Raw genomic sequence first — 19,480 nt, 5'->3', positions numbered from 1 at the left:
AAATCAGTTAAAATTATGTAAAAAGCAGAATTTATATAGATAAAGACTCAGTGATGGGTTGATGAGGCTTCACAAGGCAGCTGATACTGTATCATGATACAGTGTAAAGGCCGCTCTCCCAAAATAAATTGTATCATGATACGGCCAATCCGGTATCATGATGCCTCATCAACCCTTCACTATCAGAATCATTAAATCATTTAGATCCATATAGTCTAACAATAAAATAAGTTATTTGTAGTGATGTGCTGACGAAGCTTCATGAAACGGTGTCATGCTGTTTAGAGGTCAGTAGGTGGCGCCATCAGTTTAAAAAATGATGTGACGTTTCATTAGAACAGTTGTTTTAAAACAAGGGGAAAACGGTGCAGAGACTGCCATCTGGTGGGCTCTGACGATAACGACACTGCTACATGAAGCTGCATGACTACTATTGTATATAAAGTCATTTTAATTAAACCAATAACCAAGATTAAATCTGTTAAAATTATGTAAAAAGCAGAATTTATATAGATAAAGACTCAGTGATGGGTTGATGAGGCTTCACAAGGCAGCTGATACTGTATCATGATACAGTGTAAAGGCCACTCTCCCAAAATAAATTGTATCATGATACGGCCAATCCGGTATCATGATGCCTCATCAACCCTTCACTATCAGAATCATTAAATCATTTAGATCCCTATATTCTAACAATAAAATAAGTTATTTGTAGTGATGTGCTGACGAAGCTTCATGAAACTGTGTCATGTTGTTTAGAGATCAGTAGGTGGCGCCATCAGTTTCAAAATGATGTTTTATTAGAACAGCTGGTCAAAACATAGGAAAATAGTGCAGAGACTACTGGGCTTTGAAAATAACGACACTGCTTCATGAAGCTTCATCAGACCATCACTAGTGATTTATGTTCAGTTGCAATTATTTAACTATGTGGCGTCCCATTCACGAAACAGGTCTCCACACAGTGGGCCCCGTCCCCGCCGACTGTCCGACCGGGCCCGCCTGGCCCTCAGCATGTTGCCGTTGGAGATGGGCCTGCCGTTGCCACGGCAACAACAGCTGTACGGTGGCTGGCGGAGCTCTGTTCAACAGCTCGGCCTCATTATGCTGCTGCTGGCTTTGATGTGGTTTGTGAGGCTCTACCTGCATTACGGCAGCCAGTGGCTCTACCTCCAGGCCATCGCAGTTCCTGTCAACAAGTGAGTTTGTTTCCTTTGATATCAGCCGGCGCGCGCACACACACACACACACACACACACACACACACACACACACACACACACACACACACACACACACACACACACACACACACACACACACACACACACACACACACACACAGACACAGACGTGCGAGCACTCGCGCACACCAACGACGGGGAAGCGGGGAATAGACAATCTGCTAATAGTTGAAGACGTGAATATTTGAACCTGCAATTAACAACCATGTGGACACGTTCAAAGTCACTTTAAAGGGTACAAACGATTTTTTTTACCCTATCATTTCCGTTATACAAGCCTGTCCCAGCTACTTGGGTGAAGAGGCAAGGGACACCCTGGACACATTATTATCAAATCTAGACAAACAAAAACTTACTTGTACAAACAGCTAACGACACAACAGATCGTGGAGTAGGAAGAGGAAAGTAAATGAGGAACATGGACTGAGGGGGCAGATAGGAAGTGGTAAAATGTGAAAACAGAGGGGGTCAACAATAGATGACAAGTTCCACATGTTTGAACCTCCGAGCACTTTCTCCAGCCACGAACTGACCAGAGCCAGTGACCGGCGAGGGAGGCGGAGGCCAAGAGTGACAGTCCCTGTGATGACAAGCAAACGCCCCCCCACATCTGCCCCCCACATCTGCCCCCCACATCCCTTCACTTCTCATTTTCTGCCAGCATATTTTCCTCGGCTTCCTCACGTACACCCTTCGCCGTAATACATGTCAAGAGGAATGGTGGGCAACATAGTAGTAATAATAATAATAATAATAATAATAATAATAACAGTAATTAAATAATCACAGTAATAATATTTAATAATATTAATAGCAATAAAAACAACTATAACAATACTACCACTACAACTACTACTACTACTTTTACTCCTACTATTACTAATGCTACTACTACAACTACAATTACTACTACTACTACTACTACTACCAATAATTATATTAACAATAATTCCAACCATAATAATACGACTACAACTACTACTACTACTACTACTACTACAAATATAACTGCAACTACTACTATTTATACTACTACTATTATTACTATGTATAATAATAATAACAATAACAATACTACAAGAAAGGCCCTTTACAAATAACCCTTACTTACTTACTTACTACTACTACTACTACTACTATTAGTACTACTACTACTACTACTACTAGTACTACTACTACTACTACTGCTATGTTTAATAATTATAACAATGACAATACTACTACTATTACTTCAGCAACTACTACTAGAACTACTACTATTACTACTGCTACTACTGCTATGTATAATAATTATAACAATAACAATACTAATACTACTACAACAACTTCTACTAGTACCACTGCTACTATTTATAATACTATTACTACTACTACTTCTACTACTACTAATAATCTGGCCTATTTTTCCAACATAAAAAAAAAGAAGTGAAAAACAAGGTTCATGATGATACTTTACTTCAGGAAACTTTATAAAAAGTTTGTACAAGTATGTGAAGTGAACACTGATGTGGAAATAATGGTATTGTATTCTGATGTTGTTTTCTGTCACTAACGGGCGACAAACAGTTTCATTCCATTTGTTTTGTCCTACACTTGATTTATTATTAAGCCGAGAGTGAGCAGGTGCACACGTGATGAAGTTACCAGACGTATATAGACGTTGCCGGACCATAACAAGCGCAAAGTAAGATCTGAGCGTGTGAGGATCTGCTTCAGACTATTCAGGAAATGGACCTCGCCGGTAAGATAAATGACGAGGATCCGGAGAGGAGAAAACTTTCAGAGCAAATCCGACTTAATGAACAAAAACTGGACTTGTCGGTGGGGAAGATTAAGAAACTCATGAGGCTTGCTGTCACTTACAATAGCGTGCTGTGAAGGCTTTCCTTCGCCAAGGTGAAGACTTTGGTATTCAAATCACGTGTTGCTGAATTAAAAACGAAAACAGATGATCTTAACTTCCACGAGCAGTTGGGCAGCGGAATCCGGTGCGGCGCGATGACGTTGATTGTCACGAGGCTAATTAAATATGACGGAATCAGCCTCAAATAGTACGATATAGTGTCTGAATTGATGAAATCGCTCGCCCTAAAGCCCCGCCAGCTCACAAACGCACATGCATATTGACACATGCACATGATTCGCACACGTCTCCCGCCTCTGTTTCCCACCAGACTCAGCTTCCACGCACACACAGTGGACCTTGTGTACCAGAGTTCTTTGCTGCACACCCGGGAGGAGCTGGCGATGGTGGTGGTGGGTCCCCTGACCTTGAACGCAGTAATGTTCCTGCTGGTTCTGATCAGATGGGCCTGTCAACAGATATTTGGCTCACTCCCTTCCTTCACGTCAAAGTTTATCATGGCTCAGGGAGTGTGGACAGTCCTAAACCCCCTGGCGGTCTTTGCTGTGGATGCTGTCCTCGGGGTAAGTCACTTAAAAATAACCTGGATACTTGTACACTTTAAATAGAAGTTCACTTTATCTTGGCAAAGTGACTTTATGGTGCAAAATGAAAAGGGGGAGGAGAGATGGTTGACATGAAATATGACTTCAGTGCGCTTCCACGATATTGATCAACACGATTAAGCAAAGAAGATAGTGAGGAGATTATGATTTCAAACATTAAATGATTATAATAACAATACAAATAATGATGACGATGATAATAAACTACTACTACTAAAAATAATGATTATAATAACAATAATAATACTATATAGTAATAGAAATACAACTACTAATTATAGTGATAATAAGAATACTACTATTAATACTACAACTAATATTAATTTAAATAAGAATTTAAATATTAATAATGATAATGATGGATATAATAATAATAATAAATAATTAATAAGAATAAGAATAAGAATTAAGGTACTACTACTAATAATAACAATAAAAAACGACAACAACTACAATAATAATATCATTATAGTTATAATAACTACTAATGATAAAAAAGCAATGATAACAATACTACCAGGAATACTACAACTAATCATACAAATAAGAATATGAATAATAGTAATGATAATGATGGCTATAATAATAATAACAATACTACCAGTAATACTACAACTAATAATAATACAATACTGGTACTTCTATTACTAACAACAAAAACAATTATATAATTATAATAATTATTATTATTAATTGTATTATAATCAAAAAAATATGAAATTCATAAAGAAAAGACAAACTGAAAAAATAGTTATAGTTAAAGTCAAAGTGAGCACTTTCATATTCTGTCAGGAATGAAGCATTAAAGAGGATGCAGTGACACAGGCAGTCCAATCACTGGAGAACAAAAACTAATAGACGCCGGAAAAGCTTTTAGGTGACTGATTCGCTTTTATCTTTGATGTCACAGCGTCTCCATTACAGCCCAGACACTCCAGTGGCGGATGCGGCAAAATTATTTTGGCACTTTTACAGAGTTGACCGATCCGGTCGTGCCGGGATTATCATTACTCTGTTCCTGTACACCGTGGTTTTCCTGCTGTCCGTCACCATCTTTTCCATTTACATGCTCAGGTAAGACCCCAACAACCTGTTTGTCATGAAGTCTTATATTTAAACATTTTTCTCCTCCCTCCTTTTTTGGAAAAAGAACATCATATTGACCCTTGAAATTGACCACATGACGATAAATGCAATTAGATATTTATTATTTATTTTCTCACATCAGATCCTCTGGACTAGTATTTTTATAAATATTTACAGATTTGGCCGACTATATTTTTAAATATTTACTCCTTTTTTAATATGTATGTGAAGGAAACGTATTGTACATATATGTTAATTACTTTGATATATATTCATTATTTTGAGACAAAATAATGCTTTTTGTTCTGCCTTTTCCTTGTTTATTAAGTACAACCTGCTAATAGACATTTTAAAAATAAATAATAATAATGTCATTAACCCATTTAATCAACTGTCATTTTGGATTCAATGAAACAGTTTCAAATGTAACAAGCTAATAAGATCACATACTGTACGTTCTTCACCACTTGTGTGAGTAAAAAAAATGGGTTCAGCTTCAGTACACGTAAGGAAGCTTTATTGAAATAAACAGACAGAGATTGACAGGCCTGCAGAGGCTAACAATTTTGCTAAGCATGCCGCTTATCAGCAGCCGACTAAATGGACAATATTAAAACAGCAGTCGGGAATAATGACTTCTGCCACTCAAGCGCCACACTGCTTTGGGTTGAATGTAGGCCATGAGGCTGAAGAAAGGCTGATAATTTTATGGGTTACAGTTTTCTATTGGCTGCAAGGAAGGGGCTCTGACATGGAGCGTGACCTATTTCTAAAAAAAAGAAAAAAAGAAAACGCCTTGGGCTAAATGTATAGATAGAATGGACGGTTATCCTTTTTTAATTACATTTTAGACAGCCTTCATTCAACGGCCGCAGACAGTGTCATAACTTGATGTCTTTGACCATAAATATAATACAATTTTTTGTATTATTAATAATTGGATTTTAATGTATTACATGAAAGATTAAGAACAAAACTGTCGAGGATGTTGCATTTTTTTATTTGGTTGATAATTATTGAAAGCTGAAAATGTAAGCAAATGCTGTTAAAGAAATGAATGATAAACCCAACCCCTATTTTTATATATTATGTTATATATGGTCTGAAACTTCTAAAAGGCTCCTGTAAGCTCCTGCTGAAAATATGCTCAAATATGTACTATATCTAGATTTGGAACAAAGGTTTTTGGGAATAAATGAGTTCAGACTTGGCTAACGATGAACACAAGACAAACGTTAGAGAAGTACTTTTTTTTTTTTAAATATAAACCATCTTTTTATCGTCGTTTTCAACCAAGACATCATGCAAAAGAAGAATTATTGTTTTTTTTATCCTGTGTTGATATATCGAATAATCAACACAAATGTTATTTCAAATTTTCAGAGCTATTCATGGTCAGGCTCCTCCTTACATCACTGATCTGATCCAGCCTTACACCCCAGCTCGGTCTCTGAGGTCTGTGGATCAGAATCTACTTATGGTTCCACGCACACGGCTCAGGACCAGAGGAGAGAAATCTTTTCAGGCTGTTGCTCCTAAGCTTTGGAACAATCTTCCTCTCTCTTTGCGCTTGATAGAGTCTACTGACTCCTTTAAGAAACATCTTAAGACGTTTCTATTTGTTCAGGCTTTTCCTTGAATTTTTCGAACTCCTGTTGTTCTCGGTGTTGTCTTGATCTTTGAAGTATGTACTGTTTTGAGTATTGTTTTGATTGTTAAAGCGCTTTGTGACCCTGGTCTCGAAAAGCGCTATATAAATAAATATTACTTACTTACTTACTTACTACCTTGAATATTTTGGTTGTTGAAATACAATGATTTCCTGATAGAATGACGGGAACTACTGATACAAACTAGCACGACTGAACACAGTCAAGCTCAGGACAAACAATGCAACTTTAAAGAACTTTGAAGCCGAAAGATTCCTGTATAGTAGCGACTTCTGGGAATGAGTTCAGGCTTATAGGTGCACAGGAGCAGTTGGTACAATTATATTTCTTTTTTATTATGGAAGCTAAACTTCTTGGTTATCATTGACGCTGATATACATCACAGAACTACATTTTCTTGAAGTGATAGTTCGCCCAAAATACACTCATTTCCTACATTACTTTAAGAGACATCTTTAGGGTTACAGGCAAATATTTATGTCCATTTTAATGTAGCGACTAGTCATCAGTTGTCTTCATCTTTGTCCAAAAAGACACTTAAAACCATCCAAATACCTCCATCCTGCTCGTCTGTAACGTCCATCTTGTATTGAAGCCTCGACAAGAGGTCTACTGTCTACACAGGAAGCATTCACATTATTTACCCGGAGTACTTCCTGTCTGTGTAGCATGATAGCATTTAAGCTTTCGCTACAAACGACCTTTAAATATAGACTTTCTTTTTAGAGTTTTTTTGTAACAATACCTCATGTTGAGGCTTCAATACAAGATGGCAGGCAAGCAGTATGGAGATATTTGGGTGTTTTTAAGTGTCTTTTTGGACGAAGAGGAAGAGGAAGACAACTGAGCTCCAGTCGCTACATTAAAATGAACAACAATTTTGTCTACAAAACTAAAAAAGTACAGATTACTCTGAAAATAATCCAAACCCTTAGTGGACATGAGGCTGAAATTAGTGAAGGTTTACTTTTGTGTGAACTATCACTTTAACGTAAACCAGGGCTTGCACTCATTTAGCTTTTCAGTTCCACACAACAAAACATTGTTGATGATAGAACATCAGTCCAAGATCATGTCACCGATCCTTTAAATTAGTGATGGTCTGATGAAGCTTCATGAATCATTGTCATTATTTTCTAAGTCCCCTAGATGGCGGTCTCTGCATTATTTTTTCCTTTGTTTTGAACAACAGATGTAATGAAACATCACATCCTTCTTAAACTGATGGCGCCACCTACTGACCTCTAAACAACATGACACTGTTTCATGAAGCCTCAAGGGCACTACTTTAAATGTCTTAGGATCCGTGTTACTCTTTAATCTTGATTGCACAATTTCAATGCATTTAATGAGTGACATTTCAGAAGATGATGTTAAACTTTAGGTGCAAATATATTCTTGATGCTTTGTAGAAATCAACATTGTTCATTAGCATGCATGGATAAATGCATTAACATTTAGACGCATCAAGCGTTTGCATTCATTCTCTGGGGTTATGTTGCCATGAATATTCCATAGAAATATGTTCTATAGGTTAACGAATGTTGTAAGACGGGGGCCTTGTATTGAAAAAAAAAGATGCAAGCTTTATCCTTCAGGTCAAGGCTGGCTATAAGAAGCAAACTGTTAAACTTAGGGCACATCCAAAACCGAACCTACCCCAACATATTTCTAAGTAGGAAAATGCAAAGAGGTTGCTCCAAAGAGAGAGGCTGCATAAATGAATGAGAAGCGCAGGATAAAAATGAATGCATGCTATTCCTGTGTCTGAGGTCAAGATTCTACAAACACCGCCATCCCAGGAGCGCTGGGGAATGATGTTGAGTTCAAAGCTGCGAACCCCCGTCTTGTATAAAACCCCGTCTCCTTGATGTTGTTTTTATTTGAGAGTTGATTACCCTCTGACAGATGAGAATCTCTATGGAAGGGCACAAGGTCTGCTGGATTTGATGGTCAGCCAAGACATTTGTTTACAGACATGTTGATTCTTGTAAGGGGTTCGGCTGCTCACAGCGATGCGTGGCAAAAGAGAATCCAGCCCTTTTGGTGCTGTGCGCTCGTCTGGAGGTATGAATCAATACGCTTTTGTGTCAAAATTTCCTCGTGACTCAGGGTCCTGGCTCATCTGTTACCAACCCTCAGCCGGTTTTATCGGCCATCTTTGAAGCTTAGCATTACAGTATCTCAGGATGCGACTCCCACACATTGCCAGATGCACCACCACGCAGACAGCCCGCCAAACACAGACATCGATGCGTTCAGTTGGAGTTAACAAAGGGCTTCCCACTCACAGGCCAGTTTATTTGATTCCTTTTGCTCTTTTATCGCGATTGACTTGATGTGTTAGACTTTTAAAGTGTTGCTCCACAAATAGCTTGTAGTAATCAATGCAAAGTTCATGTGTTCTTCCACAGAGTTGGGCTTATTATGACAGTGCCTGCTCTTTAAAAGCCAGTCAATAAGTCAGTAAAACAGGATGCCGCGAAGTGCAGCGGACACTCACAGTTGCAGTTCAGAGTTCATCGTTTACACAAAGCGAAGACGCGGCCTTACCCTCGTCCTGCCCTTTCGTGAACCTCATAGAACCCAGACAATGATTTCGTTTGGCATCACTCCTGCTCGCTCGTCACCATTTCTCTCTCTCTCACCCCCAACCCTCCACAGATTCCACAACGATGGCCGCATCCTGGACGTCTTTCAGAGAATCACAGCGAAGGAGGGGAAACATTTTCTGCCACAAGACCTGGAGGTGTCCATTCAAGAGCTCAGCTACATCGTCAAGAAGGCGGAACGGTGGAGGGGCTACAACGGGGATCGACGTAAGGTGAATCCAAGTGTACTTACAGCACATTATCTGGTAGTGATGGTCTGATGAAGCTTCATGAAGCAGTGTCATTATAATCAAAGCCCACTAGATGGCGGTCTCTGCACTATTTTCCTTTGTGTTGAACAACTGTTCTAATGAAACATCACATTATTTTTAAAGTAATGGCGCCATCTACTGACCTCTAAACAGTATGACACTGTTTCATGAAGCTTCATCAGACAATCGCTATGCTCATTCATCTTTAACCAAAATTATGTTTGAAGAATGAACACCATACTATGTCCAATACCTAAATTAAAGTAATATTAATAACACAATGAAAATAAATCAACATATTAATCGTAATATATATAAGTTAAATAAGTTCTGTCTGCATCTTCGTTTTGCGAATCATTCTCATGCTTCAATTTTAAATAAATCTTGCAAAAAAAACATTTCTATTATCTTCAAAACAAGCGTGTCTTTCTGTTCTGGTTGCACTTGTTTATGTCAGAACTGGCGCCAGCATGGTACCAAGTATTGTTCCCATCCCTGGTTCATTTTAAACCAGGTGTCATGAGCCTTGTTGCAGAGAATGTAGGTTTTAGTTCTATATGAAATCTCCAGAGTCTATAACATGTCTGACAGCTGATGTCTATCGAGCCAACATACGAACGCTCCAGCACCAGGTGATTGAAAATGTGACTAGTTGAGATAAGGACAGTGGAACGGAATGATCAATTTGCTGCTCACTTTCATTACTTACGTTTTGTGTGGTGGCCGACTCATGTTCATACACGTTCTTATCACTGTGAACAGGATCTCTGTCTGGTTGTAAATTAGTTTTCTATCAAACAAATACATCAATCAGAAGATACTGTAACATGATACTTTTCAGTAAAATGCAACTAATATTAATAACCTGGAAAAAACTAAATCTTATAATAGATAGAAAATACTTTTATATTCATATCAGAGTTCAATATTTGACTTCAGCTCCACCTCCAAGCACCTAATATTTCACTCTCCTCTTCTATGTTAATGAAGGCCTCGTGGCCCGCAGTTATTAAAAATATGCCTCTGATATTAATTGGCTCCGTAATAAGGAATGCTGCAGATTCATTATTTAATTGCAAGGGCACATTCAGAATACAGTTTCTGAAATGCATTTTTAATGAAAAACACTGGATCCTGACCTAATCATATCAACCTTATTCTACCTAATTAGGGATGCAAAAAAAAAAAAGAAAAAATCATTAGAGTTGCAAAATATTAGTTTCAGGTTCCTCAATCTGCTGCCTTGCACACCTTCATGATTTTTAATTTCACATTAACCAAGAGATAACGCAAGGGATACCACAAACACATTGGTTTTCGTGTCCTCGGGTCACTTTAACAAAGCGATAACACAAGGGATACCACAAACGCTTTTGTATTTGTGTACTCAGGTCACATTAACCAAGAGATAACACAAGGAATACCACAAACACATTTGTTTTCGTGTCCTCGGGTCACCTTAACCAAGCGATTACACAAGGGATACCACAAACACATTTGTTTTTGTGTCCTCTGGTCATCTTTACCAAGCGATAACACAAGGGATACCACAAACACTTTTGTATTTGTGTACTCAAGTCACATTAACCAAGAGATAACACGAGGAATACCACAAACACATTTGCTTCGGGGCCTTCGGGCCACCTTGACCCACAGATAATACAAAGGATACCACAAACACATTTGTGTTTGTGTACTCGGGTCACACTGACCTAGAGAAACACAAGGGACACCGCAAACACATTCGTTTTCATGCCTTCGGGTCACCTTGACCCAGAGACAAAACAAGGGATGCCACTAACACAATTGTTTTCGGGCCTTAGAGTCACCTTATCCCAGGGACAACACAAAGGATACCACAAATATATTTGTTTTAAGGCCTTCAGGTCACTTTGACCCAGAGATAACACAAAGGATACCACAAACATATTTGTTTACAGGCCTTCAGGTCACCTTGACCCTGAGATAAAACAAGGGATACCACAAACATATTTTAGTTTTTTGGGTCCCCTTGACCCAGAGATTAACCAAGGGTTGAAACGATCACAAATATAAGTATATAAAACACAACTACAAGTACACAACTTGCCTTCATTTTAAATATTTGAGAATAACACATAGAAAAAGGCTGTGCAACTAAAGTTTTCCACCATTAAAGTAGTTCTCTTTTAAACAGTCATTTGATAGCTTTCAGTCAAGAGATGTTCCCTTTCATTGGAGGGCTATCATCATCTGACCTGCCGGGCATACGAGCAGCGCCCCCACATCATACAAGCAGCTCCGTAATGAGCCCCATTAATAATGCAAAGCCGGTGATGCAGATGGACCTAATTAATTGTCTCCCGTCACGTCCGTGATTACTGTACCTGGAAGGGAGGTGTTAATTCCTGTGCTACTTAAGCAGGTATGCAAACTGTTTTGTCAGAGCCACGGCGGCGACAGTGACGGAGTGGAGCTCCAGATAACCCCCCGCCGCAGATCCCATCCTCGCCGTTAATTCACGGAGAGGATGGAAAGTTTCCCCGTCAGTGGCGGTGACATTGCGATAATTGCGGGAGAGAAAGTCAGACTGAAGGAAGAGAGAGAGGGGGTTTAGAGGAGCTGGGGCAGGTTTTTTTTTTTTTTTTTTTTTTTTCCGCGGTGGCCCTGGAGATGTTTTCCCAACCTGATTGCATCAACATTTGCACTCCTCTGTGCCGTTTGTCTTCGTGTGTCTAGGTAATGGATTACCAGCAGGCAAGTTTGGGAACACCCAAGGTGTTCTGCAACAGCAGTGTATTGGCGGGGAGTAAACCTGTTGAGAGTAAAGCAGCACAGATTGGAGGGGTAATGATAACTGGAGAGACTGGGAGGCTGGCAGTTAATCATATTAGATGTGTTCTCCATCTTAATCTCTCAAAGTGACACGAAGATAGCTCTGGACCGGGGAGACTTGCCGCGGACGACAACTTCCTGGAGACATTGGAGGAGCATATGTAACTTTTTCGTGACGCTTCGTATTAGAGATTGATTATAATTTAGATGTTCCGTGTGAGTCTTGATGAGCGTAAAATAGATTTTTAAAATGACGTGGAAGGAAAATGAATGCTGAGGATAACTGTATCTTATCTCAAATTTACTTGTTATTTATTTATTTAAAAATTCAACTTTTCCCAGTTCCACAGTTGAAAGCTTTAACTGTCCACCTCTTGCTTAACGTTTAATTCGAATAAGTTGATAAGGTCAATAACTATTTACTTGTGATGTGCTGATGAAGCTTCATGAAACAGTGTCATGTTGTTTAGAGGCGCCATCAGTTTAAAAATAATGTGATTTTTGATTAAAACACTTGATCAAAATACAAGGAAATAGTGCAGAGAGCGCCATCTAGTGGACAAAGAAAAATGATGACACTGCTTCATGAAGCTTCATCAGACCATCACTGGTATTTACTATCATTTAGGTGGAGTTTAGCCTTTTATTTTTTTTCAATAAAGGCAACGTTTGAGTCACATGTTTCTTTTGGGCCACATAAATTACTAGTGATGGTCTGATGAAGCTTCATGATACAGTGTCATTATTTTCAGAGTCCACTAGATGGCGGTTCCTTTGTTTTGAACAACTTTTCTGACGAAACATCACATACATTTTAAACTAATGACGCCACCTACTGACCTCTAAACAACAATGACACTGTTTCATGAAGCTTCATCAGCTCATCACTAATATTAACACAAGGTATTACTCTCGGTACGTATCAGATATACACGCCACAGAGGAGTCGGTCCGAAGATACCTGAGATGCAAAATCGGACGACAATTAAAGGCGGGAAGAGGTTACGGGGAAATGGCCGAGACATTGGGACCAGCGGGCCGTGACAGTATACACAGGAACCACTGCCAGGGAACAATGGAACCCTCACCTCCTCAACAGGAACCCATAACAGGAACACCGTGAGAGGACGGGGCACCTGAAGTGCTTCACTGGTTCAGCATGTGGGTGTGCACGAGTCACGTTCAACTATCTCAACTCTAGTCTCTATTTTGTTGTAAAGACTTCGACATCCATGAGTCGTACAAGCGTCTAAACCTTAGAGTGTTAAAAAATTATATATATATACACACACACACACAAGTACATGCTTGATATTTTTTTTGGTGGACAGCGTGGGGCCCCTAATGACCCGAGGCGATAGCAGCCGGGCAGGCAAGGACAGGAGCGATTCAGCATGAAGCACAGCGTCCGCAGAGCGAGCATTGGAGAGCTCAATATGAGATATGACTGCACAGTCTACACGTCTCTGTTCTTGAAAAGGTCATGTGCCGCGCTGAGCAGTAACGTGTGAAAACAATGTGCAACGGGCAACTCAAACTCAAGCTAACAGATCAAATCAAAATGCGTACACTCGCCCGGTCTTTTTTTAATCTCATGTTCTGATATTATTTGAATTATTTAAGTGGTTTTTTTTGTGTTTTTTTAAGATGGGAAATTGTAAGGTGAAGATTTGTGTTTTGGACGTGTGTTCTGATATTTCTGTTGATTCCTTGTTAGATTCAGCATTAAAAGACCTGGTGAGCAGAAACAAAATAAGGTTAAGAAAATATTTAAATATATTTTTAGATCCCTTTATTGTCAATTAGAGCGTTATCTGACATATTTTATGACTTCAAAGACAGAAAATAAACATTCATCAATGTGATAAAACTACTTTAAAATAAATAATATTTGGAATGTTGCGAATAATAATAGAATCATATATAATATATTATAATATAATAATACATAATAATAATAATTTCTCCCCAATTACTATTTAAAATGTGATTTATATATAGAAGTTACCTTCCCATTGGATTACCTAAGTCAAATATATCTTATATATTTGACTTTATTAATCTATTTGTTTATTATATTAATTAATATATTTTTGTTTGAAAATTCAATAAATGAAAACCCATTTTTAAGATTATTTATTTCAATTATTAATACTAAAATTAATCTTGAACTCTTTGTAATTAAGATATTACAGTCCACACATGAACAGTGTGATGTATTCAAGTACATAAAACAAAGTAACTAAATTCTAAAGATAGATAATATTAATCTTATGATGTCAGGTTGTTAAACAGAAATAGATGGAAAAAAGTACATTATAGATTCATGTATCAAAGACCTGGTGAGAAGTAACAAACTAAGGTTCAGAAAATATGTAGATCCCTGTATATTCAATTTTTTGTATTGCTTTAGTTTGAGTTTAAAGGCATTCAGAAAAAAATAAAATATCTTGCATTATATAAAATGGTTTTCTTAATGGTTTGGCTAATTGCTAACAACACATATATAGAAAACAAATTCTATATTTAAAAAAAATGACATTTCATGACGTCAAAGACAGGATAAACAGTCATTCATTAGAAAATAAGCTTTAAAATTAATTATATTTGTATTATTGTGAAGTCATCTTTCAAGATGGTAATACTACCATTAAAAAAATGAATCCTAAGGGATTAATAAAGTAAAAGCTAATGTATTTATCTGCTGGTTATTGTTAAGAAAATTAAATAAAACCAATTTTAGGGTTAAAAAAATAAATAATAATTATACAAAAAATAAATCTTGAACTTTCTTCTACACCTCACGACAATAGTCTGATATATTTCAAGTACCAAAAACTGAAGTGTAAAGAAAAGATGTAGAGCGTCATAATCTTAATACGATTGTCTTGTGTTTTGTTGTTCAATTTCATGAACAGTTTTTGGAAAATAATCAGTTCTGATCAGACAAGTCTGGAGATTCCAGCCTCTGCTATGAGGAGAAATTGAGTATGAACTTGTCGGTGTGAGCAGTTTAATTACAGGGAGTGTCAGCCCCATTGCTTAATGTGTCCCTCACAATTAATCTATGGAGAGGATGTCATTATCTAGCATAGCCTCGGCCTGGGCGAGAACAAGGGAGAGACGGTTACGATGAGACAAAGTCATGGAGTCCAAACAAGGAAGCGCCTTTGGATCACAAAACTAACTTCGATTCGTTTGATTCCCGTGGCTGCATCAGCGAGGATTTATATTCATTTCGTCCTCTTATTTTTCTTTTTTTAAGACTGAAGTGTTGCGAGTCGGCTGTCAAAACATTTCCCTCTGAAGGAGGTTGAATTAGATCCAGGTTTCAAACACTTCCTTCTGGATCCATGTGTCAGAAGTTTTAGCGTGTATATCAATGCTTGATCAGAAACAGACTGTAAGGGTTTTGATAAAGATCTTAAAAGTTAAATAGGTTGTAGATATTTTATGATTTTTCTCTTAGAATTACATATATTTTCTTGATACTGTTTCATTTTTCTCTCTTTGCAAGTCGTGATTCCAAAAAAATGACTAAGAAAGACACAAATTAAGATAATATTGATTGATAATATGTTCCATATTTGAATCTATTTTGAAGAATATACTACTCTTCATACTGAAGTAAAACCTGTAATTGATGATTCTGCTTTGGAGATTTAAAATGTATTTTAAGATTCACTTAAAGCTGACGAATCATAAATAACACGAACATAACCGCTGGCTCTGCTCGTGCATGATCGTGACTGATCCGAAGTCTCGTCACAAGTCACTTCCTGTGTTTTAGATATGGTTAACTTCCCTTTGTTCTATTCCCTCGTGCCCCTCCCGAGCTTGACCTTGGCTGCTTTCCCCGAACCTGGAGGGAACAAGAAAGGTCGTCTGCTCGTGACAGGTGTTTTATCTTAACTAGCATTTAGATTTTTTAAAGTGTGTTCTTGTCTGTGTCCATGTACTGTATGTGTTACACGTGTGGTGTGTGTGCGTGTGCGTTATTTTGCAATCATGAGTCCTCGTTCTTATTTCAGTCATTGGCTTGGATACTTATCACTTTAAGCCTCCGAGGCCTAATTGGATTGAAGCTCCTCCAAAGTCAAATTTGGGATATCAAAGGCAAAAAAGTCAAGTTTGGCATGTGTCTGCAGCATCTTAATATGATGTCGCCCTCCTGAAGTCTGGAGAATTGATCTTTGTGTCACACTTAAAATATATATACTGCTCGGGTGAAGGGGATATATTTTTTTTTTGCATGAGAAAAGGATTACCTTAAGGCATGTCTATAAACAATTAATTACTCTGGAGAAAATCACAGGGGAGCTTCTACGCGTCTCTCTCATTTAGGACATTTTCAGACTTTACAACCACGGCTAGTTCCCCGCATTAACCTGGTGCAGTTCGACGGCATTTTCACTTAACCATTAAAGCATTTATTTTATTAGTGAAGACGATAGAAATAGAGGTAGAGAGTGTGAAGTTAGCGTCAGTGCTGATATAAGAAATGGCGAGTGTTAATGTGAACCAAACATTTACTTTTTTGTCAACACATCCGACAACTAAATAAAAAGTAGAATTTTATAAAAGGTAGTTTTCCTTGCAGCTCTTTTAAAGGTATTTATTTGAGAGTATAAATGAGTAAAATATATATATAAAAAAAAAAGAACATTTGAAAACATTATGAAAGAAAAACAGAAAGAAAAGTCCTAAAAAGAATATGGACTACATTGACTACTCTATCTTGCACCTTCAATCAGAGGCTGAAGCACCACTTCTCAAAACATGGTGTAGATTCCTACATACGTAACGTGGCAGGTAAACTTCTAAAGGCTCCACGACCAGAGCGGATCAGCGACGTCCCCGGGGCCCAGTGTGACTAAGCCATCGTGTCGAGGTAAAAGATGGGGAAAGTGCTTGAGTTGTTTACTGTAAAACTGCAGTGAGCTTTATTTCCTGCAAAAGAGATTAGTAACAGTGAATTATGCATATCTTATTTTCTGGATTATCTCACGCACTCAGAGATACTATCTCGCTGGATAATCTCTTTTAAAGTCATTCAGTGATTCTGACTGTGTATATTTAGCTATTGTTGATTGTAGTTTTTTCTTTTCTCTTTTTTTTTTTTTCTAGATATCCAATGTAGTTTGTGCTACTTTTGAGTTGAATATATTTATACATTGAAGCTTAAGTAAACAACTGCTGTATGACCAATATTGTATGTGCAGAACCCCCAGAACAAATAAAAACTATATTTTACTGCACTAATACTGGCCATTTTTTGACTGCCAAATTCATGACGGTTCCTGCTTTACTGTCACGCTAAATTATACATGTGTAGCTTAATAAGGGCAGCATTAACAATTATGCTAAACACGTGGTGTTTTGCCAGTCTCTGCTCTGAATATACCCTTGCTATCTTATTTATTTGTCTTTTTCTTTGGCTTGGAATCAACATAAAGTAAGAAGTGGGTCCTAAAATGAGCTAAAAAAAAAGTGCCAGTGTTACTATGTTATTATCGGTTAGTACACATTTATGTGTGACAGATGTTAGGAATTATGCGTTGATACGCAAACAAGTAGTCTCATCTTTTAATGGGAGCATATGCTGGCCTCGGAATTTCTTGTGGAGTCCTACATGCAAATACAAATGTGTGGCCTGTCTTGCTCAGTGGTGCGTTTAACCAGACACAGACCTTTGCTTCAGCCAAATCAGGCCCAACGCAGGCAGTGCGCATCCATGCCATTTTCAAGCTGCTCCAATTATATCCGCCGAGCGTCTACATATTGGCGAAATTTGGAATAACAGCATATCTATTTCCATTCTAATGGCTGCCATTTCTTGGCTTATCCATGCATACACTCAGTGTTTTTTTATGCTTCGTGGTTAGGCTTGTTCCACGCCATTTTCAGTGTGCTCCCACCCTTCCTGTGTGTCACAAACCCAGTGTGCGGACAAAAGTCTTTCTATACACTAGTATAGAAGTGCATGCACTTATATCTATGTGACTTTAGATATGTGCATCTTAACCCTTGACTAAGAGCGATTTTGGTGAGCTAACCATTCCATGTTGACCAACAGTGATTTTGGTGAGCTAACCATTCTGTGCTGAATAAAAGTGATTTTGACGAGCTAACCATTTCGTGTTGAATAAAAGTGATTTTGGTGAGCTAACCATTCCGTGTTTACTAAAAGTGATTTTGGTGAGCTTAACATTCCTAGTTGACTGAAAATGATTTTTGGTGAGCTAACCATTCCATCTTGACAAAAAGTGATTTTGGTGAGCTAACCATTCCTAGTTGACTGAAAGTGATTTTGGTGAGCTAACCATTCCGTTTTGACAAAAAGTGCTTTTGGTGAGCTAACCATTCCTAGTTGACTGAAAGTGATTTTGATGAGCTAACCATTCCTAGTTGACTGAAAGTGATTTTGGTGAGCTAACCATTCCTAGTTGACTGAAAGTGATTTTGGTGAGCTAACCATTCCGTGTTGACTGAAAGTGATTTTGGTGAGCTAACCATTCCTAGTTGACTGAAAGTGATTTTGATGAGCTAACCATTCCTAGTTGACTGAAAGTGATTTTTGGTGAGCTAACCATTCCTAGTTGACTGAAAGTGATTTTGGTGAGCTAACCATTCCGTGTTGACTGAAAGTGATTTTGGTGAGCTAACCATTCCTAGTTGACTGAAAGTGATTTTGATGAGCTAACCATTCCTAGTTGACTGAAAGTGATTTTTGGTGAGCTAACCATTCCTAGTTGACTGAAAGTGATTTTGGTGAGCTAACCACTCCTAGTTGACTGAAAGTGATTTTTGGTGAGCTAACCATTCCTAGTTGACTGGAAGTGATTTTTGGTGAGCTAACCATTCCTAGTTGACTGGAAGTGATTTTTGGTGAGCTAACCATTCCTAGTTGACTGAAAGTGATTTTGGTGAGCTAACCATTCCGTGCTGAATAAAAGTGATTTTTATGAGCTAACCATTTCGTGTTGAATAAAAGTGATTTTGGTGATTTAACCATTCCGTGTTGACCAAAAGTGATTTTGGTTAGCAATCCATTCCATGTTGACTAACAGTGATTTTGGTGAGCTTACCATTCCTAGTTGATTGAAAGTGATTTTTGGTGAGTTTACCATTCCTAGTTGAATGAAAGTGATTTTTGATGAGCTAACCATTCCGTCTTGACAAAAAGTGATTTTGATGAGCTAACCATTTTGTTTTGACTGAAAGTGATTTTTGGTGAGCTAACCATTCCGTGTTGACTGAAAGTGATTTTGATGAGCTAACCATTTTGTTTTGACCAAAAAGTGCTTTTGGTGAGCTAAACATTTTGTTTTGAC

The 19,480-nt window shown here is 37.9% G+C and overlaps 1 protein-coding gene across 1 annotated transcript in view; it reads left to right on the top strand.

Annotated features, from left to right (window-relative positions):
- The window catches only part of ofcc1 (orofacial cleft 1 candidate 1), an 88,683-nt gene that overhangs the window by 51,149 nt on the left and 18,054 nt on the right, over positions 1-19,480 (top strand). Inside the window, 4 exon segments of the mRNA XM_087788374.1 lie at positions 954-1,199; positions 3,419-3,671; positions 4,624-4,787; positions 9,134-9,293. Of these exon segments, the coding sequence (XP_087644500.1) occupies positions 954-1,199; positions 3,419-3,671; positions 4,624-4,787; positions 9,134-9,293 (823 nt within the window).

This window comes from Callionymus lyra, chromosome 4 (genome assembly GCF_982586985.1).
Source record: "Callionymus lyra chromosome 4, fCalLyr1.hap1.1, whole genome shotgun sequence".
Taxonomy (NCBI): domain Eukaryota; kingdom Metazoa; phylum Chordata; class Actinopteri; order Syngnathiformes; family Callionymidae; genus Callionymus; species Callionymus lyra.
The sequence above is the reverse complement of the archived record's forward strand: the minus strand, read 5'-3'. Positions and strand labels throughout refer to the sequence as shown.